We start from the raw sequence: 25,189 nt of genomic DNA on the forward strand, positions 1-25,189 counted from the left end.
AAATAACAGTACAAATAAGTAAAGACAATAAGCTTGTGAGGAATCCAGTTTTTATTAAAACATCACCAGCAATATGTATGAGTTATGCCAATTTAAAAAAAACTGTTATCATGAAGGTTTTAAAAGTGTACACATGCAAGTGTTCTGAAAGTAATAAACAGAACATACATGAAATCAGATGTACAGTATGACTGATGAATCAGTGTCTCCAAATTACTTGCAGGCTTCATTACACATCAAAGTAATACAGGCAACCATGGTGGCATACTCCTGAAAGTTCACAGTGGAATCTCCATCTGCATCCAGATCTTTAAAGATATTGTCGATAGCGGCCTTGTCGTCAGATTTCTTTAACAAACACAACATGTAAAAATTGTTATTCATTTTAAATTGTATTGTAAAGTCGGCATGATAATGTATGCCTGCTTTTTTGAGTCTTTTAAGGGAGAGTTCACCACAAAAGGTAAATTTTGAGTCTTGTTGCAAACCTTTATAAAAAAAATTCTGATGAACTCAAAGGAAGATATTTTGAGAAATGTTTGTAACCAAACCAATCAGAGGCCCCCTTGACTTCCATAGTAGGAAAATGGATCTCATGATCGGTGTGGTTACAAACACTCCTCAAAATATCTTGCTTCGTGTTCTTCAGAACAAAGAAATTTATACACGTTTGTAAAAATATGCAGTCGTTCCTGAAAAACGCAGAGTTTTTTTGTGATTGTTTCCTTGATCTTGCGGCACGTTTTCATAAAAAATGCGATGGAATATGTGGGATATTTATGCAATTTTATGCTGCGGTTGAATGAAAAAGAGATAAAAAGTGATTCCCTAAAACCCTGTTCTCATTCAATGATGTTCAAGTCACGTAATAACGTCACGTAATAACATCACGTAATAACGTCACTTCATAACGTTTCCATGGCAACAGGGGTTATGGCTGCACTTGTATGAAGTAAATGCAGAATTTTTGGTATATGTGACTTTTTGCTACGACAGTGCAGGGATTATGAAATTATGCAAGCCTGCATATTTTGCGCACAAAAATCTGCAATTTATCCGGCGAAAGTGCGGCGTATTTGAAAAAATGCGGCCCCTGCATAAATACGTGGACTTTGATTGATTATGCATGTAATCAAATGATCGCATAATCATGTTTTTCGGAGGGATTGAATATGAGAGTAAGTAATTGATGACAGAATTTTCTTTTTTGGGTGAACTATCCCTTTAAGAGAAAGAGACAAACAAAGCACAGAGACTTGAGTCTTAATAAGAATCTGTTTTATTGTTCAAAAGCAGCAGTTTCTCACCCCTAGGATATCACCCAGCTCTGTATTAAGTAGTTCCTTGAGCTCAGCTTTGGTCAGCGTGGTCTTGTCTCCTTCTTTCCCGGAGTATTTATGAAAGGTTTTAATCATTCCTGCCATGCTTTGCTGAAGTTGAGACATGTTGACTAGGAAACAAGAGAAAGAAATAGACTGTTTACAGACCTGAATTTGTCTACTATATTTTGTCTTTACAGTTGGTATTAAAAACTGCGTCACACCCTGTAACAGCTTAGAATACAGAATACAGGTACACCCATATTACACTTGGAGTCACATGCATGGGATGGAAGAAATTAATTTACAAAGTGATTTAAAGCCAATCCCCTAAGCTCACCACCACTGGCAAGTTTGAGAGTTGCACAGAGAACATGAGATAACCAATATATTATTTACCAAAAAGTAAGAAAGCCATGCAACCAAATAGTATTTTTGTTTGCATAATGGGATGGGCTTGAAGCCCCAATAGCAATATAAATTTAAACAGACATGAAAACACTTTCAAGAAGCAGGTAGCAAATATAAATCCAATGGTCCACAATTTTTTACTAACTACTATTACTCAAGATCTTTAATATAGTTGTAGTAGTGTAACTTGATTTTAGTAGTGTAGCTTGATTTTAAACCAGGTAGTGACATGGTTTAAACCAATTAAAAGTTGCATTGAAAAAAAATATAATCTTCCTATTAGTACCAAATCCCACAAGACTCACCTCAGATTTCTGTAGTTCACAAAGAGCAAAGAAGTAAAACGAGTGATGGGGAGGTCGGAGAGACAGATTTTATATACAGAGAATGCCACACCCTTTATTCATCTCGATGTTTACGTGCTGAATAGGATGTACTTTAGATGGGGCTTGGATCTGCTGTTTTTGCGTAATCATACTCACCTGGTTACTCCAACTGGTCAATCCGGTTCCTAAACACAGTGGCTCCTGGATAATAACACAGGGGCAAATTCATGTCTATCACCATCCTCTGTAGGGTTTTGCTAAACAGGTTGAATAAGGGTGAATAAGCATGAGCGCACAATTTCAAAAAAGCGCTTATGGGAGTGGAAATTTTTGGGGGTGATTTACTGACAAGGCGTACATTAAAGAGCACAGGCGCAAACATTTTATTTTTATAATGACCAATGCAATCTACCAAGAGAAGAGGGTTTAAGACATGATTTTTTTAAGGGTTAAAGGTGCAATGTGGGGCTTTTAGAAGGATCTCAATGAAAAATAATATACATAACTATATTATCAGTGGTGTGTAAAGACCTTACATCATGAACTGTATTGTTTTATTGCCTTAAAAATGAGCCGTTTTTATCTTTATGCACTGCGTGTCCCCTTACTTGAAAGTCGCCGTCATCTCAGCGCTGTAGCCCTAAACCAGTGGTTCCCAACTTCAGTCCTCGGCGCCCCCTCCCAGAACATTTTAGATGTCTCCAAATATAAAACATCTGATTTAGTTTATCAGCTTGTTAGTGTGTTAATTAAGGAAATGTTTTGCTGTGTCAGAAACCGCCTACTTCCATACTATATAGTAGGTAAAATCAGTAGGCGAGGCAAATAGTATGTCCGAATTCATAGTATTTGAAAAACAGTTGGCAAAAAGTACCTGGATGACCTTGTACTTCCGACAAGATCCAGAAGTGTTCATTCGATGGATCCCGTGAGCCCCCAGGAGAGGAGTTATCTAACGAAAAAGACGACTGAGGGGCGCTGTTTTATTAAAAAATGCCGGCGTGGCATGGTTGTTGGTGCCAGACGGGCCAGTCTGAGTATTTCACAATCTGCTCAGTTACTGGGATTTTCACGTACAACCATTTCTAGGGTTTACAAAGAATGGTGTGAAAAGGGAAAAACATCCAATATGGGCAGTCCTGTGGTTGAAAATGTCTTGTTGATGCTAGAGGTCAGAGGAGAATGGGCCGACTGATTCAAGCTGATAGAAGAGCAACTTTGACTGAAACAACCACTCGTTACAACTGAGGTATGCAGCAAAGCATTTGTGAAGCCACAACACGCACAACCTTGAGGCGGAAGGGCTGCAACAGCAGAAGACCCCACTGGGTACCACTCATCTCCACTACAAATAGGAAAAAGAGGCTAAAATGTGCACAAGCTCACCAAAATTGGACAGTTGAAGACTAGAAAAATGTTGCTTGGTCTGATGAGTCTCGATTTCTGTTGCGACATTCAGATGGTAGAGTCAGAATTTGGTGTAAACAGATTGAGAACATTGATCCATCATGACTTGTTACCACTGTGCAGGCTGGTGGTGGTGGTGTAATGGTGTGGGGGATGCTTTCTTGGCACACTTTAGGCCCCTTAGTGCCAATTGGGCATTGTTTAAATGCCACGGTCTACCTGAGCATTGTTTCTGACCATGTCCATCCCTTTATGACCACCATGTCACAAAGCTCAAATCATTTCAAATTGGTTTCTTGAACATGACAATGAGTTCACTGTACTAAAATGGCCCCCACAGTCACCAGATCTCAACCCAATAGAGCATCTTTGGGATGTGGTGGAACAGGAGCTTCATGCCCTGGATGTGCATCCCACAAATCTCCATCAACTGCAAGATGCTATCTTATCAATATGGGCCAACATTTCTAAAGAATGCTTTCAGCACCTTGTCGAATCAATGCCACATAGAAATTAAGGCAAAAGGGGGTCAAACACAGTATTAGTATGGTGTTCCTAATAATCCTTTAGGTGAGTGTATACTTGGTGAGTGTAAAAACCCACACTGGATATTTAAGTAATTGCACAGATAGCAGTAAATTGACAAGCACAAAAATTGGGTAAATTGCATTGCGTGAATCATTTAAATAATCTTCTCCCATAAATGTAACATATGCAGTAAGGTGAAAACCTATCCAAAGTCATAATGTAAAAACATTCTGTGATAATTAAACCTTGATATCTTTAATATGGACGGAGTAAGGTTATGTCAAAGATTGAAATAAAATGAAATCAATGATTGAATCATAGATGTCATAGACATATTCTTATATGATCAATAAATCCTATAGAATAAGTCATAGGTTCAGAGTTCATACAATATGAGACTCCTGAATGATAACTGAATCAGAAGTAAACAATGTCACAGGAATGTTGAAAAACAAATACAGTTTTGGAGGTTACTCAACATTCATTGGATACTTTAATTGTCAAGATATGCTTTGTACTGTAAAAGCCGAGCTTTTTGTACCGAGCACCAAAGAGGAAAAGCATACTGGGAGAATAAAGGGATAAAGGGAGGGACACCACCTGTCAGACAAAGTATGCTGGGCGAGGCTGAATAGTAGCAAAACAAGAAAAGCTAAAGTATTAAAGAGTTCCTGTATTTCTGTCAGTAAGAGTTTTCTTTGAGCTAGAAAGGTCGGCCTGTTGAGCAACTGTATATACAATAACAATGCAGAAGTAGTTAACCGCCTCGCTGTTATTTAGATTTGAAATATACTTTTTTGTTGCCGCATATGTGCATGCCAGAAAGAACTCATGAGACAATGAAGTCAAATGAAGGGAAGCACCCATCCCTTGGGTGTGTTTGTGTACTGTTTGTTGAAAGACTTGCACACAGGTATTCAGGTGATTGTGTCTCTTAAAGGTTTCTGGATCTAAAGGATGAGGGCTGTGTTGTGGACGTCCATCACTTTAATTCGGGTGCGCAGACGGTGCTGGCCTACGCCACCGTGAACGGCTGCTTGGTGGGATGGGACCTCCGCAGCAACAGCAATGCATGGACCCTGCATCACGACCTGCGTCTTGGCCTCATAACTTCTTTTGCTGTGGACATGCACCAGTGTTGGCTGTGTGTGGGTGAGTATGATTCATAGTCCAAATGGATTGAAAGTGTCTTGTTTTTATGGAAATTAATCAGTTTAATGAGTTTGGTAAGTAGCTATATTGGCCGTTTCATTTTTTGCTCCTTTATTGACTTAAAGGCACAAGCAATGGCACAATGGCATGCTGGGATATGCGTTTTCAGCTGCCGATATCTAGCCACTCCCATCCGGCCCGAGCTCGAATCAGACGCCTGCTGATGCATCCACTTTATCAGTCTTCTGTAATTGCAGGTGACCCTCACCTTCTTGCCTTTAAATCACACACTGTTGGAAAACTTTTTAAAATGAGTTTTAATGGCCATCCATATATTTTTAAGGTAGCTTTATTAAAATACAAACAGAAAATACAGCAAATGATGACTTGTGCGCAGTACTACATGTATTTAAGATGTAGCGTTAGGACATTAATGGTAACTTATGTTTAAATAGAAGGTATACAGTGATATGTTATCATATACAGAATATGATCATAAATACATTTTCTCCTTTTTAGCTGTCCAAGGTAATAATGAGGTGTCCATGTGGGACATGGAAACAGGAGACAGGAAGTTCACACTGTGGGCCAGTTCGGCCCCCCCGCTTTCAGAGATGCAGGTACTGTATGTTGCTATCTCCTCCATAAAAACATGTTTATAAATTCCCACCTGATCTGATCATACTGGTATCTGTTGTTGTACAGCCATCTCCTCACAGTGTTCATGGGATATACTGCAGTCCGGCTGATGGAAACCCTCTGTTATTGACTGCTGGGTCTGACATGAGAATCAGGTGTGGTTAACCCTTTAACTGCTACACCATGAAAAAGGCATTTGAAATTTTTTTTTATCTCCTTATGTCACTAGTTAACACACTCAATGGATCCCATCATTTTTAAATATCAGCCACATGGTTGATGTGTCACTTAAAACATTTAAAAAAAAAATAATTAAAATAAAACAGTTTTGTATCTTAAATCTTCTTTATTTATTGAAGTTAAAATATTTAAATATTTCAGTTTTTCATTTTAACACAGGATATGAATTTTTTTCTTGTTTTTAACAATAAAAAATAACTAAAAGTAACAAAAATAAAGATATTACATTCTTTCTGCATTCAAAACCAAGGCAAAAGATAGTAACGCAATGGCATTTTAGGTTAATGAATAATTCAAGAAACACACTGTCAAGTGTGGTAGTTTATTTATTGATTGATTGATTGATTGATTGATTAAGAAACATTTCTTTGTAAACAGCAATGCTGTGTAGAGTAAGCCAACATTAGAAACAATCCTTCAAACAATATACAACATCATTTAAGAAGTGATTTCTGATTAATTAATCAGTAATTATGATTTCCATACATTAATTATATGAATTCATTATATTTATTTCAAAAAATATCCAGAAGTGGCAAAAAGTACACAAGAAATTATCACAATATATTCAATAAGAAATAACAATAGCTGTGTCATATTTATAGCTGTGAATGATCAGAAATGTCTTTTCTCAGCAGAAATGGATGATCTAAAAACATTACTACAACTTTTCAACATTTACCATAAAGTGACAAATCAACCGTTTGGTTGAGCACGTTATTGAAAAATTATTAAAAAGAAAAAAAAATCCAAGTTATTAAAAATCCATCTAAGACAGGGTTTCCCAAATCTTACCCTGAAGGGCCGGAGCATTACAGAGTTTAGGTCTAACCCTAATCAAACTTACCCACCTGTGATTTTTTAGTTATCATGAAGACCTTAATTAGTTTGCTCAGATGTGTTTGATCAGGGCTAAACTCTGCAGTGCTCCGGCCCTCCAGGGTAAGATTTGGGGAACCTTGATCTGAGGAGATGTGTTGTGACAAGTGCTGTTTATTGACACACTGACATCTAGTGGATGTTTTTGGCATAACATAGCTTAACCATATAGTAGTGATGGATCAATCAGCTTGAGTTAAAGCAACACCAAAGAGTTTTTTTTTACCTTAAAATAACATTTCCAAAAAAGTTTCAGTGGTTCATCCACTCAAAACAGGGTGAATGGCACTTTCACATTCGCTTTGCAGCCCTCTATCGGCCAAAACCGCACTAAAGAAGTTTCCAACCGTCGGGTAGTGGTCCTGTAGTTCGAGTGAAAACTACAAAAACTTACTTTACGGCAGACCTACAATCCAATCAGAGCCAGCTATGCTACAGTATTTACGACAGGGCTAATGAACAATTACGCTTCTAACCTGTAGGGGGAGCAAAGAGCAAAAACTCTTTAGTGTTGCTTTAAGTTAGGTACTACTCTGAATAAAATATAGGGACTCAAAATGTGCTCAACCATTTGGTCGAGCAGGCAATTAAAGTCCCTGTAAAGTCAGATATATTACATGTGTTCTGAGTTTGACACACTACATAAAAATGTGTTATTGACCACCCAAGTATATTTGAATGATGGAGACAACGGCAGGTTAATAAAATAAGTTATCAAAATCTTCACTTTACAGGGATTTTAAATTACTATTGGGGCCGTTTGCACGATTTTCATCCAAAACAGAGGTTTTTTTTAGGCATTTTGGCACTGTGAGTTGCTCGCCAAAGCACATTCTATTAAAAGCCTCAATTTTAATGTTTATTTATTACATATTTTATATTAGATTGGCATCTTTTTTTCAGGCTTTTTATTTAGACAGTATAGTGGAGTGTAGACAGGAAAGTGTTGGGAAGAGATAGGGGAGCGGGATCGGCAAAGGACCTCAGAGACGGGAATCGAACTCGGGTCGCCGTGAGCACACTGGTGCTATGTGTCGGCGCACTAACCACAGGGCTATCGGCGCCGACAGATTGGCATCTTTTATGCATTTTAACGTTATATTTTTTGGTCAGTTTTTGCTTTTATTTAACAGCGAGTTTAGGAGAGGACAGAAAGTACAGGGAGGAGAGAGGGGTATGGGATCGGCAAATGACCACGAAAGTGCGAAAGCACCACATGTCGGAGCGCTGCCCACTACACCATCGGCTCCGACAGCATGTTAACATTTTATACAATGATGAAACATATCAACATTATATCATGATCAAGTAAAATAAAACCAAACCAACAAGTAAAACTAATAAGGTTTGAGTAGACTTTATAAATTGTTTTATCCATTGTGGTAGCCCTTGATCACAAAAGGTTGGAGACTCCTGGGTTACATCATGAGCAAGAAAATTCTTTACTTTTCATTACATTGTTGTCATGTAAAGTGCCCTCAGGCTGAAACCTGAAAATTGCATCCAGCAAATAACTTTCCAAAATACTATCCTAGTAAATTAAGGTGGCTTTATTTCATTTTTTTAATTATGTATACAGCACATTTAAAACAACGCAAGGTTGACCAAAGTGCTGTGCCGGACAGTTTAACCCAAAACAATAAGATAATTAGGTATCCAGAAATACAAAAGTACAAACATAAAATACATGAAGTACTAAAAGCAATAGCAAGTACATAAATAAATTTGGGGAATATGTGAGTTGTTTTACATAATAACATGAAACATGTTATACATTTCAATATCTACAGGTTTTGGGATTTGGCTTACCCTGAGAGGTCGTACATTGTCGCAGGTGGTGCCAATGACTCCCTTCACTGCCCTTCTGTCTTCTACAACCGCAAGATAATCGAGGGAACAGAAGTAGTACAGGTCTGAAGCTCTTTCCCTTTTTTTTTTTATTTCCGGTGTTAACTTATTTTTATTTACTGTACTTATTCCTAACCCCTAATCTTATTAGGAGATCCACAGCAAGCAGAAGAGTGGATCTACTGAAGACACACCTCGCCGTGGTCCAGAATCCCTCCCGATGGGCCACCATGACACCATTACTGACATTGCTACTTTTCAGACCACACAGGGCTTCATAGTCACATCTTCTAGAGATGGCATTGTCAAAGTCTGGAAATAAGACGTGTGCCGTGCCAACATAGAATAAACCCTTTGTATCCAGTTGTGTAATGTAAATTTAAAAATTATTAAATATAATTATGATAAAATACAGTAAATAATTGTGTAACTAAACAATGTAACCAGCAGATTGTGTTTGAAAAAATTGCTTTGTGTTTCTGTTTTTCTTTGCTTATGTGGATTATACTGTATTAAGGTCAGTTTGGCTCCATTGCATAAAACCGTAAAGGGCGTAGCTCACCCTCATTTAAAGTGTTTGTTTTTTACACACAGTTAATAGCAGTGTTATAAGTGTCGTTTCTGCACAGCTAATGTAAACGCATGTAGCTTTTGTCATTTCAGAAGGTAATCAAAGACATGCAAAGAATGGGACTGAAATTTCCATTGTAATCACTGGTTAAAGTCATGCACTTATAAAATAACACAAATAAAGATACACTGAATAAAAATAACTAGCTGTTGTTTTTAACTTAATTGGAATATTTCAGGTTCATTACAATTTAAGCTGAATTTGTGGCATAATGTTGATTATAACAAAAATAATTTTGACATGCATAAGTAAGGAATAATTGACAATGGGCCGTTTAATTATTTGAAAATAATGCTCACCCAAGGTGGTAATGCGGCACGACGCAATGTGCTGTTACACCTTGGGTGTGCATTATTTTCAACTATTCAAAGGACCGGAGTTAATCATTGCGCTTATACCACGGTTACTACAAACAGGACTGGTGGTTATTTAAAGGAAAACACCTCAGTTTTTCAATATTTTAAGAGGACAGAGAGTGAAAAACCATTTTTACCTTGTCTTTGTTGAATAATGGTAGTCTACCCGCATTCACAAACATACAAAAAGTGCTAGACATGCTAAACATCTCAGTCTCATAGAAATTCCTCTTTTAGAAATGTCAGCCAGAAAACGGCCCAATCTGGAAAACTGATGCTTATGACATCACAGGCATCTCACTGCCCCTCCACTTTAAAATAATTGACTACATTTTTTGAGTGGCAGCAAAGTCAGCCAATCAGTAATAAGATTGCAAGTTAAGCCAGTAGGGGGAGCCAAATAGGTGCAAAACCACTTGTTTAAAATCCCCCACCCTAATAGAGCTATCTAAGAGAGGTTTTTAGGAAGCTTCTAAGGCATTACAGACCCAAACAAAAACATTTTTGTATACATGAATGGGGCTAGGCTAAATGCTAACACATTCACGAGACATTGTACAAAGATTAAAAGTGCACGCATTGAAAAAATAAAGGTATGTATTCATTCATCTAAGTTGAGGTAAGAACATAGTAAAATATTGAAAAACGGTGGTGTTTTCCTTTAAGACATTTGACGCGTTAAGTGTGCATTTTACATTTCTCAACCAATCAAAATAATGCATTTAACAGGCCCATGGTATAAACCTTTTCAAACAACATAGTTTAACATTTGTGACCCTGTCTGTAAAATCCTCAATCTAGTCTAATTCTAAGATTAGGAGTATCAAAATGTGATTTTTAATCTTTGACATAACCTTACAGTCAATATTTAAGATATCAAAGTTATATTTTCACAAAGTTATTTACATTATATAGGATGATTTTATGTAGAAAAGATGCAAATGAAGAGAGCAATGACTTATTTACAGGCAGGTAAAATATATAAATATTTGTTTTTATCAACATTGAGCTAAACATGAGCCTTGAACATTTATCTTTAAAGCATGTGTTACTTATTTTCAATGACAATTTTCAACAAATTTGGAACAACACAGTGAATCCAATTTTATTTGTATTGCATTATTCACAATACACACAATATACATGTATGCATACTATTTCATGCATACACTTTAAAAGCAGCCATGGGTTCTATTAAATTTTATGTACACAGTTAAAAAAACTCCATGTGTTTTAGTCAGTATCAAATTTAAATGCACTTCATTAGTGCCATGTCACAATTCTTCACCAAAAAAAACCGTTCATTTTACAGTAATATTTTACCTTCACAAAATCAGATGATGGTTCACTTCTGTACACTCTAAAAATGTGGTGCTAAACAGCACTAACAGCTCGTTATTATAGGGAAATCATTTGTAGTGCTACATAGCACCTATAAGAACCATAAGTGGTGATAATGTATATCACCATAGCACCATATGGTTCTAGACCACTTTTAGTGCCCTTTAAAAAAAATAGATTACAGTACAGTATAGTATATGCAGTTCTGTACGCTTAAATATTTATCATATCCCAGCATAATGCACAGGGACAACTTTAAAGTAATTTGTAAGTTGATGAAAAACATTTCTTGCTGCAGAGTGGCACAAAAATTAGACACTGCAACAAACTAATGTTAAAAATGATGCAAAAGTTCCATTATGAAATTGTGCTTAATGTATGGACAATCCCAATCCATTTAAAAAAATAACATGGTTCTGAGAAAGTACAAGGACTTGCTAAATGTCTACTGAAGTGTCATTTAGAAAGCAATCCTAGTTTAAATTGGCCTTACACAAAGTTTTTCACACTGCTTCTTCGTGTTAAACCTGTTTCCGTTTCCTTCACATCCTCCAAACCAGAAGTAGGCACATTCATTCTGCTGGATGTCGTAGTACCATCTTAAAACATAATTACTGCAGGGTCCAATATCTTGTTTCATGAAGCATGGATCTGTGTGAGTTCCAGACATGGGAAAAGAGTTTACGTACAACAATATAGGCAATATTGTATGTGGATTATCAAATAACTAATAATTTACTAAATCGCTACAATTTTTTATGAATTATTTCTCACCATCAGATAATGTTGCTTCTTCTTTTTTCTGCACCTCCAACTCTACGGAGAGTAAATAAAAATAGGCCACATATTAAAAAGTCAAACAATACGATTCGATTATTATATTAGAGCTGTTCATACAGTATATCTTACAATTAAAAAAATTAACTTTCATATACATGGAAATAGAGACCCATCACCCGAGCCACTCAGAAACGTGGATGATTTTGGGCTATTTTGACCTTGGCAACTAAGCAACTACATAATAACATCCGAAACACCCAAAATACTCTAGCATTGTTATGGTTGAGTTTTACACGAGTAAGCATCATTAATATTTTCATTGGTGCTACTGGATACCATAATTACACGCTGCATCTTAAAGAAATGACACAGTTTTTGGTTTTCTCATTCACAAACAGGTGTATAGTCACAAAAGCAACACTGGCATTAAAAACAAAAAACCTACTGTGTTTGCCACAGGTTTGCAGACATTCCCTTTCTGAACCAAAACGGTTACTGTTCCCGCCACAACCTCCATACCAGAACAATAAACATGCACCGACTGCGGGATCATAGAACCACTGTTGCACATATTCACCACAGATGACACCGCGGTCGCTGTTCTGGTGACACTGACCTGAAAGCAAAACACTTGCTTAACAAAGAGACATGCAGGGAGTTATACACACAAAACTATTTTTGTTAACACTACTGTATAGCCAAACACAGCATGCACAACGTGCAAAGCTTTATCATGCCAGAGGCACTTAGAAGGTTTTGCTTATGTTTACATATGTTTTAGTGAACTTGTCAGAGTAGTTAACATCAGAGGCTGCGGCAAGGGAATGCAACCCCCCCTACCCCTTAAGTATGCTCAGAGACCTCACGGAACCATGAATTATTGCCTCTCCACGAGAAAGGCTGGACAACATGTGTTTCATGCCGTTTCTGAAGACATGCAAACTAGCAAGACTTTTAATTGTTTAACAATAAACTTCCTCATCCTCTGGAAGAAATGTTTAGGGACAACAGGAACAAGTATTTGCACCACTGGTAAGCAAGTGGCAAAGCATGATTTGTAATTTTAAAAATACGGCATTTGTTACAGTGTCTGTTTTTGGTACAAATGTGTCAACTGAGAAGAATGCAGTAATTCATGTTTGTATTAATAGTTTTGAGAGCATTGGCCTTAGGAGTAGTTACAAAAAGTAGTGATGCACCGATGTATCGGCCGCCGATATTTATCGGCCGATTTTTGATGAATTTGAAACCATCGGCATATCGGCAATAGCACGAGAAAGTCCGATACCGATTGTTTATTAATTAACTGCATAAAGAAATCCATTATATGTAAAAAATGAGTTAAAGGAATACTCTACTCGTTTGCCATATTAAACTATGTTATTACCTCAACTTAGACGAATTAATACATATCTATCTTTTTTAAAAGCGTGCACTGTACAGTGCGTTGTGAATGTGTTAGCATTTAGCCTAGCTCCATTCATTCCTATGGTACCAAACAGGGAAGCCACCAAACACTTCCATGTTTTCCCTATTTAAAGACTGTTACATGAGGAGTTATACCAGTTAGTATGGTGCCACAAATTAAAACTTTTTTTTGGTACCATAGGAATGAATGGGGCTAGGCTAAATGCTAACACATTCACAACGCGCTGTGCAGTGCAGGCATTGAAAAAAGATAGATATGTATTAATTCGTCTAGGTTGAGGTAATAACATAGTTTAATATGGCAAAAGAGTAGACTATTCCTTTAATGTTGTTAATAAAATAAATGCTAAATAGCAAAAACCACCTTTGAAGGTTGTTATTATATTTGTTTTAGCTTAATTTATGCCTCTCTTATTAGTTTGGTCAGTTGAATGTTAATTAGATCCAATCCATGTTTAGTAAAAATAATTTGGTGCAGAAATAAACTAGCTAATAGACCAACTGTATAGTATTGTATACAAGTGTTTAATATCGGTATCGGCATCGGCCAGAAGTTGTCTGTTTAAATCGGTATCGGTATCGGCCCAAAAAAATCCTATCGGTGCATCCCTAACAAAAAGGGTGAGTGCACTTATTTAAATATTGCATGACTGTTGTACAAATATATGACCCAGTCTGAGAAAACCAGCAAATGTAATTTTTTGTGATTTACTGCTTTCTACATAAAATCATTCTACATAATGTAAAGAACATTTTGTGAAATATAACCTTGATGTCTTTAATATTCACTGAGTAAGGTCATCATGTCAAAGATCGAAATAAAAGTGAAATTTGCTCATCGTCCCCCTCTGAGATGTCTTTGAAAATATTTGTTGTTGCATAATTAAAAAGTAACGAGAGATGATTTGTAATCTCATTTGTAATTATACTAAAAGTTTGATATTTGGGTATGCTTCATGCATACTGCTTATAAGATGACCACAGCTTCTTTAGATTGTATGTCATGGAGCACTCAAAAACTGTAACCATCATTGCCATTTATTACTCCTAATCTGACATTTAGATTATAAGACTGGGTTTTCACACCACAAAACATGTCATAAGGGTAAATATTTTGAAATATGAGGGTGCAAAAAAATTTAATATTGAGAAAATCGCCTTAGCAACACATATTTCTAAATTGTTGATATATTTACAGTAGGAAATGTACTAAATATCTTCATGAAACATGATCTTTACTTAATTGACTCAATGTATTGACATACCCGTGCTACTTATGGTTTGTGGTCAGGGGTCACATATTATTTTCCGCACAATCATGCTAATACTTTAGACAGCTGTTTTATGGACTCACATGCCTCCATTTTGTCAAAACCACATGAATGCACATTACATCCTAACTACAATTTCTTACACTTTTAACAGGAACTTCTCACACTGCAACAAATATATTTTTAAATATTTTTCAAAAAATACATTCACTTCAAAAATATACTTTAAAAAATTAATGTGTATTTAGCATATATTTAAAAAAATTAATCGCATACAAAATAAAAGTTTGTGTTTGGATAATATATGTGTGTATGTACTGTACATATATATTATGTATATATAAATACACACATGCATGTATGAATTTAAGAAAAATTATATTTAGATATATTTTTTATTTGTATTGATAATATAAAATATATCAAAATATATATAAATATACATGTAAATGTTTCTTAAATACAAACATTAATGTATGTGTATTTTTATATATATATATATATAAATTTCATAAATATATATATATATATATATATATATATATATATATATATATATATATATATATATAATATTTAAGCAATATCGCTCAAGTAGGAGTGTGATATAGAGCTATATCACACGACTCCGAGAGCGATATTGCTTTTATACAACAGTTCGACGGCACACGTTTGAAAAACGAAGACTAGAATACAACAATGGAGTTATTTTAAAAGCCTCTTTGTTTGGGAACTACTTTCTTCTGCCACGGATTTGAGGGCAACCAGAATGACAGGTAAAACTTTCGGCTGCTTTGAAGCTCATAATAACTCAATGGTCGGAAAAGCCGTTACTTTATATTACCGTTTCTTGGTCACAAAGTGTAGTTTTAAGATTAGTTCAGTCGAGAATGTATATGTATTATATTTAAATCTGCAGTCGATTAGTAAAGATAGCGCCTGTTTGAACGTTTGCTTAGTGAGATTCGGTACGAATGAGAACCAAAGCATGAACGGACATCAGTGTTCACTCGCCCCGCTGACCACCGCCCTCTCTGGGCTACATCTCTGACAGAGATTCCCTGGCTCTCATGTTGGCCTTGTTTGTTTATGATCGTCAAAATGAGATCAAATCAGCAGTATTTGGTGTCATGATCAAACTATTACTTGTTTTTATATTCATATTTAGTGTCTTTTGTGTTGTTATTGTTTTGGCGCGAGGTAAAAGTTAATAAAACTATACTTGTGTAACGTTACTATTGCTTTCTTATTTATTCTTAACGCGATACGATCACTCGATTATTATTATTATTAAACTTTGTTGTCAGTACTATACAAAACGGTGTCAGAGAGATGTTTTTGCATGCTGCTTATAAATATACCAGTGGCGATATCTCATAACATGTTTTAATAGTCACGTCACGATAAAGTAAATGATCAATGTCCACATTTAAAAGCTGCGGTGCTTTACCTGCAGTTCCACGGTGTTTTCGCGTTCTGATAAAAGATATAGCTCTAGAAAAAAACGAGTGTTTATTTTCCTCTTTCCAAGTGTCAATCGTCCACACGATGTGACAAGACATTTCTCCCATTAACTTTAACGTAACATCCAAGAGCGCTGATCTTTGACGGAATAATAACCGATTGGGGATTCACAGACTGATTTATGAGCTAGTGAACTAATGAGACACACGGAGAGTGATTCAAAACAGCGCGTCTGTGGCCCTGTCCCAAATGGCACACTCCGGACTTGTGGTCCTCCTCAGAGTCCACACTTTGATGACATCACGTAGTCCAGACTTTAGGGACCCTTGATGCGAGTCCACGTGGGTGCACCGGAGTCGTATTTTGGGACAGACTCGAGCATCACACCGGAAATAGTTAGAGAAGTTGCCCGTCAGTGTGAACGCCTCCCTTCCGTCGTCTGATTGGTCTGATTGCCCTTTCGCAAGGACTTCTGGGTTGGTAAAGTGCGCGAAGCTTGCTGCAGTGCGGGCTTCGCTGAAGACCGCATCAAGGGGGGAAAGGAGGCGCTGACGAGCACACTTCAAAGCGTAAAAATGACAGATGGGACACTCTACGGACTCGTAGACTAAGCGAGAACGCGCAATTTAAGGCCACGAGACCGAAAGTCCACATGAAGTGCGCCATTTGGGACAGGGCCTGTGTTTTTCCATTCAGAGATGAGCCTGCTTAGGACCTCCATTCACTAGGTGGCGGAATAATTCGGAAGGTGAAGCGGTTACAGTGCCGTTATCAGCACAATATTGCATAGCTCTTAGCCAATCAGATTCGAGAACCAGAAAGAACTGTTGTATAAATGTATATATTTTGTTTAAAGCTTTACTTTACTTACAAAATGTATCTAGCATATATTTAAAAATATTTTTGGCCAGAGAAATGCACTTTTTGCCATAAAGTTTTAGGTGAGGACTGAGTGAGGCTTTAAACAACATACTGCCTGAAGGGTCAGCAGGTCCAAGCGAGTCTCCACGGCCTGAAGTCTGAGGGGCTTCAGTCTGCTCCACCTCCTGTTCCTTCTTCGTGGTAGGAGTGACTGGGATCGGAACCCTAAAAATTTGTGATTTATGTTATATATCTTTCATATACATGAACTGGCAGTTTACTGTCCATATAAGGAAACTATTAGCTTATTAGAGAATAGAGTTCACCATAAGAAGTCACATAATGTATACACGTGTGTGTGTGTGTGTGTGTGTGTGTAATATATATATATATATATATATATATATATATATATATATATATATATATATATATATATATATATATATATATATATATATTGAGTGTGTATAGAACAGATGTTTCACATTAGATGAGGTCAGAGGAAGTTTTGTCATGTGATACCTGTGTACAGGCCTCTCTGCAGCTTCAAAACGTTGACCTAAATCTTCCTGAAAATTATTACACTGGCTCTTCAATGATGGGGGAGGATAGGAGTTTACATTCTCTGCATTAAAAAAACACTATATTAGCACAGTGATTTTCAAACTGAGGGCCAGGGCTCCCAGGGGGGCCACGAGATGGTGCCAGGGGGGCCCCAGTTTTATGACATTCATGAAATACATTAATTTATCATGAATTCTGTGTAATTAAACCTAAAAAAATAAGGCTACTAACCAAAAGCACTACTTTTTTGTATAATTTAATGTTTTTTTTTATTAAAATGTTGAGTTTTAGAACAGTTTTTTGTCACAAATTTTCTTTGGGGGGCCACGAAGGAATGCACCTTGCACAAGGGGGGCCACACGCTGAAAAAGTTTGGGAACCACTGTATTAGCACACACATATGCCTCAAAATACTGCAGTAAAGCTAAATAAGCGAACCAATCCTGAGAGTCACACCTTACCCACAAAACTTACCATCTACTCACTTGTTTAACTACTTGTTTTTACTTTAATCAAGTATTTAATAATTTTTCAAGTATCTGTACTTAACTATCTTTTACTTCACTACATTCTAAATCATAATTTTTTGTTTTTACTCCACTATATTTAATATTATCATTTAATACATAATTACATTAAATATCTAGCACTTAATTGCTTTTACTCAAGTTAAAGTTATACTTCAGTATTACTAAAAAAGTACAACTTGTACCTTGTCAGAAACAAATTATCAAAAATGTTTAGTTGTCACTAGGGGGATACCCTTTCAAAAATTACACCTTTGCACCTAAAGAGTTCTTATTAGTACCACAGGGGTACATATTGGTACCAAATGTATACTGTATCGGTGCATATAGGTGATAGCTTGCACCATTTTTTCTGACAGTGATATGTGTAGGAGTACAATAATATGCTACAGAATATAGTGAATTGTAAGTGGCTGAAGAAAGACCCTTGTGTCAAGAGCAGGTGTGAGGAAAATGAAAGTTTAAACTATCAAAACTTTAAAATGCATGCAAATAATAAACTTTAGGCATGAGGATGCAATTGTCCGCGATTGATGTGTGTTGTATACGCTGTTTGATGGGGAAGTAAAGACGCGTCACGCTAGTAGGCCCAGAGCGCATCCTCATAGAAAATATACATATCTCTGAAAAGGCAGAGAGAGAAATCAAAATCTACACATCGCACATTAGCAACGAGTTATAAAAATTCTCGCACTGTCTAAGAATGGTCTCTAACTGCAGCCGAATTCAGGAGCCCTCTGATGACAAAAGTAAACACAAAGATCGTCAAATTAAGCGAGTACCGATCGAGTAATTTAATGCCATTATCGGCCGATACTGATCTGCGGCCGATCAATAGGAGCATCCCTACTGTTAAGTGAGTGTCTTCTTGCGAGTATTTTGTGAACGTGAGCGTCTCTTTTGTTATAAACCCTTTCAATGCGTGTGCAGCAGGCACCTATTTTGACAAGACACATAATGCACAAGGACACATGATGCAACGAACATATTTTGAATTTGCGCCCCTGCCACTGCCACTGATTGAAACTGTAAACTGTTGTGGTCCACTATATGAAGAAAAATCCTGGAATGTTCTACTCAAAAAACATAATTTCGTTTCGACTGAAAAAAAATTAACATTGTGACATGAGGTGAGTAAATTATTCATTTAACCACTTTACACCTTTGGACAGCATGCACAATGTCTGCTGTTCTTTTTATAAATGCTGACAAGCTACAAGGGCCTAAAACGAAACAAAGTACTGTATATCAAGTATGTACTGTTTTCCTAGTCAACTAGAGTCATTTAAGGTCTGCTCAGTGGGCGTAACAAACACACCCAAAAACAAATAACTCTCTTATCATTCTCCAAAATCAGTTCAACGGTATGTGCATTTCCTGTGAGAAACTATTGTTGTTGCTAGCACCACGCTTCTGTACGACCTTAGCTATAAGAAATGTTTTTGGAAAACCATCAGCATTAAAAATTCTTCAATCTTTTGTGCTTTATAAATGATAAATGTCATACAGTTTATAGAGGCACAATTATTTTTGTGTCCCCCTACTTTGTTTGCTGACAATACACTTTTTGTTCACGTAGGGTGCAACACAACATTAGAGTTTAGCTTGTTGAATAATAAAATGACCTCTCCTGAGATTTAGATCTTCAAAAGAAAGAATGGAAAGAAAGAGGAAAACTTACTGCTCAGAATGTGAAAGAAAGTCCTGATAAAGCGCTGAGTGTAATCCTGCTCTCCATGTTTCAAGTGACCCAGGTGAATTAAGTGCTGCTCCAAGGGATAGCTGGCAAGCTCCTCCACCTGAGTATTGTTAAAGTGATCACCCACTGTCAGAGTGAAGACTACCACACCCTTACACTTTGCCAACATGGAGATAGTGTCCAGCTTTTCTCTGTCTTGATATGATGTCTCCTCTCCAACAATGACCAGAACCATTTTGTTTTTGCGACCCTTGGGAGCTGAAAGGACGCCCTGCTTTATAGCGTACTCCACTGCGTGACCCAACCTTGATGACCCTCCAGTTTGCGTTAATTCCTGGTTGATGCTTCTCTTCATTAGACTGCGATCCTGAAACTGTTGGAAGCTGAATATGACCTTTACACCAGCCTGGGCTTCGCTGTAGGTGGAGCTCTGTTGGTAGACGGCCACTCTCGCCTGTCTGTCTGCCTTGCTGGGTTGACTGCTCACGACAATCTGGTCAAGAACATTGCCAAGAACCTCCTTAACTCCTTCGTACTGATCAGCCAGGATGCTACGGGAACCATCGACAAGTACTGCCAGGTCAAGGTCTACTTCTTGAGTAGTAGGCAGGAGGTTGGTGCCCTCACATTCCCTAGTTGGACTACAGGGATCTAAGGAGGCAAAATAAATTGTATTGTAAATAAATCTCCACTGTATTGCTCAGAGGTTACAATTCCAACCACAATGGAGAAACATACAGTAATGTGCAACCAAGGGTTGCACCTCTGGTCTCTATTGTGACACCAACACAAAAGTGACTTAAACAGCAATTTATCAACCTGCCGCTAGAGACTGGCTCCCAAAAAGCAGTCAATCCCATATTAAGCCTTAAAGTTACGAATAATTATGGGCGTGGCACTTGAATGACGGGTGAATTGTCGTTGCTGTCACTACCGTTGAGCTAGGTGGGATTGGTTTCATTGATTGAGCTCCACCCACATCCCCGCCTCTTTGCCCATTTACGGTTATCTGCAGTGATGCGCCGTCAGGCTCCGCCAACACTTGGCTTCAAAAAAGGTATATGGGTGATGTCACAGACACTGTGTCCATATTTTTTGCCACCATAAAAAAGCGAAAAATAAATATTCATGGTCTTTGCTAAAACAACAAAGTTGGTGGTAGCCTAAAACCTTACAGTGTGCTTCACGTAAAGTATCAAGAATGCAGAGAGATGCAAAAAGAAACATGAGACTATTGTTTACATACAGTGTCTATAGAGTAAACAGCTATGAAATCATTGTACTGAAAACTTTGTATTGAAAAACCTTCCTTAAAAAAGTTTGTGGCAAATCTCAACCAAGTTTGAAGGCATTGTTTAGAGCTCATGTAAAATTCAGGAGACAGGACAGGACCTGGGGCCTCATGTATAAAGATTTGATTGTAAAGTGTTTGTATGCCAATCCACGGCAAAGTGCACATTACTGATAATGGCGTTGCCATGGAAAGTGCTTAACGCCACGTCGGGGTCTGAGCAGACGTACGCACTTTTATATATATATATATATATATATATGTTAATTAGGCATCGTTTAAATGGAGAGATTTAAAACTATCTATACCCATGTTTTCTGTGCGCACATATGGTTTATGAATCACACATACGCACAAATGATCGTAAGATCAAATTTAGAACGTTTTCTAAGCAGCATTTTATAAATGAGGCCCAAGCTAACTAGTCTCAATTTGCTTACTTTTAACTATTTTTTACTCTTTTGTTGTCAAGGAGAAACAATTGAGATATCAGATCTGTCACTTTTCTTTGGAGGGGGGTTTATGGGGCTCTAAGACCCTGGCTGTATCCGAAACAGCTCCCTATACCCTTAAATAGTGGACCATTGGAGGGGACAGCCTTTTTGTAGTGGTGTCTGATATTAGAGTGGGAATTATCGAGTGCACTTATTCAATCCCATAATGCACCGCAATAGTAAGTGTAAGCGCTTCCTGCACTTAGTATTTGAATTCACTAACTTGTTCATTCTTTCATACATGGGCGTCGGAACCATTATACGTGGGTGGGACAGGACCCACCCACTTTTTAAGACCAATGATAATGGACCCACCCACTTTTTCTCTAATTTAGCGCATTTGTCTGTTCACTTATCAAAGCGCTGTTAGTCCAAATCCATTCCACTAGAGCAGGGATCCCTAACCTTTGCTTTTTTACACCGCGGACCCGTTTCAGCTTTTAAACATAATTCGGGGGGTGAGTGGACGCTGAGTTGCTGTTCGAACATAGTGCTGAAAAACCTCCTTTGCCAAATGAATAACGTTTTAAACAGAAGTAAATGTCAAACAACCATGCATTAGGAAAATTAATAACTGCTTTATTTATAGTATATTTTCTATAGACGTGTAAAACCATATTATAGCGGATTATTTTACTTTCATTGTTTCACGAGTTTGCCTGCCCATTTAGTCTTAATAATTAACGGTAAACAAACTTAGCTTGCTGTTCTTAAAGGCAGCTCGAACCTTAGGTCGGAGTCGAGCCCCAAGTTCAAGACACAGAAGAAAAAAGAAGGAGATGATGAGGAGAGATGCCAGAAGATATTGCGTCTGTCGCGGAGGCACAGAGACTCCCGTTTTGCTTTTAATGATAATTAACACAGCACTAAATGTGGTTCCTTTCAAACGTTAAAAGTGTAGGCTACTCGTTAAAATATTAATACTGCTGTAAAATAGTTTATTTTGATTATGGCACGATCGCTGGATAATTTTCAAGTTTTTTTACAGAAGCCAATTACTTTTTATTTGCGATATCACAGCGTTGAACGTCTTCACGTGTTGTTATTATTTGCGAGGTACATTTGCAGATAATTCATAGTCATACCTCTGTTTAATCGATTGTGTTTAAGAAGTACACATGCTCAAACTCTTATGACAGCATATTCCCGACGGATACCATAAAATAAAGTGATCTCATTTCCAGAATCTCACATTTATATTTCTCTAAGAGAGAGAAAGAGAGATTGGGTATAACAAATAAAAAAGGTATACAAAAGTTGTATCAGTTTACCTTCATTCGTTTTTCTTACCTTTTATTTCCTCAAAATAAAAAAGAAACATTGTACCCTACTGTCAGCAGAGTAGAGGAAAAAAAATGACACAGAGAAAGATAAATGAAACATGACATCTGTCATTATTTGCAAAATATTTAAAGGGCTATTACCAGAATTTCGACCGCAATAGGCTTTAATTTAATAAACGCAAATGTTCAGGCTAATTAAAAGGAAACATGAAAATGTCATTTATTGCAGTAAAACTTTTCATTTGCTTCCGACGCTTTCATACAAGTGGATTATATTAACAAACTAATATAGGGGATAAAAGAGGGTACAGGGGGCTATTTCGGACACAGTCCTTGGCCCTTTTATACCTGTGAATAATATTAAACTCAAACAAGATTCTTCCTATTTTTGAAAAAATACATTTGTTTTTTTCTACATTTTGTGTGTTTCCTGTATTTTCTGTTTGTATCGTAATAAAGCGAAAACTAAATATTCATGGTCTAAGCTAAAACAAAGCTGGTGGTGGTCTAACAGTACATTCACACGGGGCAAAAGCGTTAACACTTCTCATGTACTTTTAATGGGTGACGTCATGCGTTAACGCTTTCGGCCCGCGTGAATGTACTGTAATTAAACTTTTGCACAATACTGTATGCTTTATTTCAAGTATCAAATATTCAACAGAATTCACAAATAAATGCAAAAAGAAACATATGAGACTATCGTTGAGAGTTGATTATATTAGCGAACTAATGTAGGAAATAGTAAATTAAGGTATTCATGAATATCAGCTGATGTCACATCTCAAACTTGTCTTCCGCCATTTTAAATACCTGTAGTGGTCGCAAAAGAACTAGAAGCTATGCATTCAATATGTTGTGAGCATCAAAATCGTTAATACAACACTAAGAAGGCTCGACACAACATGATACTTTGCTCCAAGTATTTTTTTTAAAGTAGCGTTTCTTTTCATGACAGTTAAGGTGCAAAATGTTGTCCTTCATTGCCATTTCCCGTATCCATAAAAATCATAGACAGTAAAAGATAAGAAATCCGTAAATCATAGCAAGATGTCAGTAGCCTACTTGTACTCGGTAGGTACTCAAGATAGCGTCAGGCAACTAGAATGACGTAAAAGGTCACATGACTGATATTCATCAATAGATGGTTTCTTCAGACACACGCGCAATTTGTCACGGTTACGCACATGAACTGAAGTGAACTTCCGGTCTGTATTTATTTATTGGTCTGGCTAGTGGCTAAACTGATCTCTAAAACAAATACCTTGTCGAAAATAAAAGTTTGGTTAAGGATGAGGGCAGATGACGAGCTAGAATCAGGCAAGAATTCAAGGACCTGTAGCTATTATTGTAATATACATCAATTTTACACAGTAACATTAGCTCAGTGTAATAGCTGATAACCATTAGATGTAATATATGAACAAAGGTAATTTACTTGTCATTTATTTCCCCTGTTATCAGAAATGTTGAAAACTGTTGTTATTGATTCTATGTAGTAGTTTACTGGAAGTTGCGTTAAGTCCACAAAAGCCGTTTGTTTATGTTGTTGCTGCTGAAACCATCTATAGGAGGCTCTTTCAGCTATTCTTCTTCTTTGTTTAATTTTCCACAAACATTAGAATTAGACATAGGCAGAAAAATTAAATGACGCTTACCAAAGCAGATAACGCAATTCTGGATCTTACTGAGGGAAGCTTTCGGCTCTGCATTTCTGGCAAGTACACTGAAGATAAAACTTTTGCTTTCATCGGCCTGCTTACCACAAAGAACCACACAAAGAAAGGGATAGGATTAAAAAAAAAAACTGTGAGTTTTGAAGTCAAAACTTCTTGTCTTAGCCACACACAACATCATATATATAATAAATATATAATATAATGAATATTATGTGTGTGGATAATTTTACCTCAATGGCACTTCTAATAGAAGGGAGATTTCTTAGCCCGACAACCCCAAGCTTAATGTTCAGAGCTTTGTACTCTAGAATGGCTGTGGTGAGGGATGTAGAGTCCTGTGATTCCCCGCTGGAGAAGAAGATGGCAACCTTTCTCATCAGGGTTGCCTTTCGTACTCGCTTAAAGACGTTCCTGCCGACAAACCTCATGGAAGCGCCGAGATTACGACGATTTGAAGTGCGTTCATGAGCGATGTTATTGATGGCATGAATAAGCTGGTTCTTGCGGTGATAGTCTGTGAAACGGATCAGGTATCTGGTATGAGAGCTGTAAGAGACCACAGACACCCGCGCTCCCGTTGGGCAGTTGCTTTCGGCGATGTTGATGTTGTCCAGCAGGGCGAGGACGGCAGAAAGCATTTGTTTGAAGCCTTGAGGGGTCACGTCTTCAGACATGTCTAAGCCGATCACAAGGTCAGTGGGGTAGGCAGGACATTTTAGGTTATCTACAGAGATAGAGATAAAGTCATGAATATGGGAAAAATGTATT

At 37.1% G+C, this 25,189-nt stretch overlaps 3 protein-coding genes across 7 annotated transcripts in view; 1 reads left to right on the forward strand and 2 right to left on the reverse strand.

The window, feature by feature from the left end:
- The window catches only part of pik3r4 (phosphoinositide-3-kinase, regulatory subunit 4), a 30,505-nt gene extending 20,985 nt beyond the window's left edge, over positions 1–9,520 (forward strand). For all 5 annotated transcript variants that reach the window (XM_065298479.2, XM_065298482.2, XM_065298481.2 and 2 more), the window contains 6 exons: positions 4,932–5,143; positions 5,269–5,400; positions 5,663–5,763; positions 5,849–5,937; positions 8,692–8,812; positions 8,901–9,520. In XM_065298479.2, the coding sequence (XP_065154551.1) occupies positions 4,932–5,143; positions 5,269–5,400; positions 5,663–5,763; positions 5,849–5,937; positions 8,692–8,812; positions 8,901–9,071 (826 nt within the window). In that variant the 3' untranslated portion in view covers positions 9,072–9,520. The remainder of the gene's footprint in view (positions 1–4,931; positions 5,144–5,268; positions 5,401–5,662; positions 5,764–5,848; positions 5,938–8,691; positions 8,813–8,900) is intronic.
- Positions 207–2,192, reverse strand: LOC135788970 (ictacalcin-like). Its single transcript, XM_065298500.2, has 3 exons — positions 2,036–2,192; positions 1,308–1,450; positions 207–348 (listed from the first exon to the last, which is right to left on the reverse strand). Exons 2-3 carry the CDS (start codon positions 1,443–1,445, stop codon positions 214–216), a joined length of 273 nt encoding a protein of 90 aa, XP_065154572.1. The 5' UTR covers positions 1,446–1,450; positions 2,036–2,192; the 3' UTR covers positions 207–213.
- Positions 9,521–10,815: 1,295 nt separating the features above from the next.
- The window catches only part of col6a4a (collagen, type VI, alpha 4a), a 37,308-nt gene continuing 22,934 nt past the window's right edge, over positions 10,816–25,189 (reverse strand). Inside the window, exons 33-40 of the mRNA XM_065298499.2 lie at positions 24,652–25,145; positions 24,401–24,497; positions 19,657–20,325; positions 17,407–17,509; positions 16,994–17,106; positions 12,303–12,473; positions 11,852–11,893; positions 10,816–11,728 (exon numbers count right to left, since the gene is read on the reverse strand). Of these exons, the coding sequence (XP_065154571.1) occupies positions 11,556–11,728; positions 11,852–11,893; positions 12,303–12,473; positions 16,994–17,106; positions 17,407–17,509; positions 19,657–20,325; positions 24,401–24,497; positions 24,652–25,145 (1,862 nt within the window). The 3' untranslated portion in view covers positions 10,816–11,555. The remainder of the gene's footprint in view (positions 11,729–11,851; positions 11,894–12,302; positions 12,474–16,993; positions 17,107–17,406; positions 17,510–19,656; positions 20,326–24,400; positions 24,498–24,651; positions 25,146–25,189) is intronic.

Source organism: Paramisgurnus dabryanus, chromosome 13 (genome assembly GCF_030506205.2).
Source record: "Paramisgurnus dabryanus chromosome 13, PD_genome_1.1, whole genome shotgun sequence".
In the NCBI taxonomy this organism is placed as follows: domain Eukaryota; kingdom Metazoa; phylum Chordata; class Actinopteri; order Cypriniformes; family Cobitidae; genus Paramisgurnus; species Paramisgurnus dabryanus.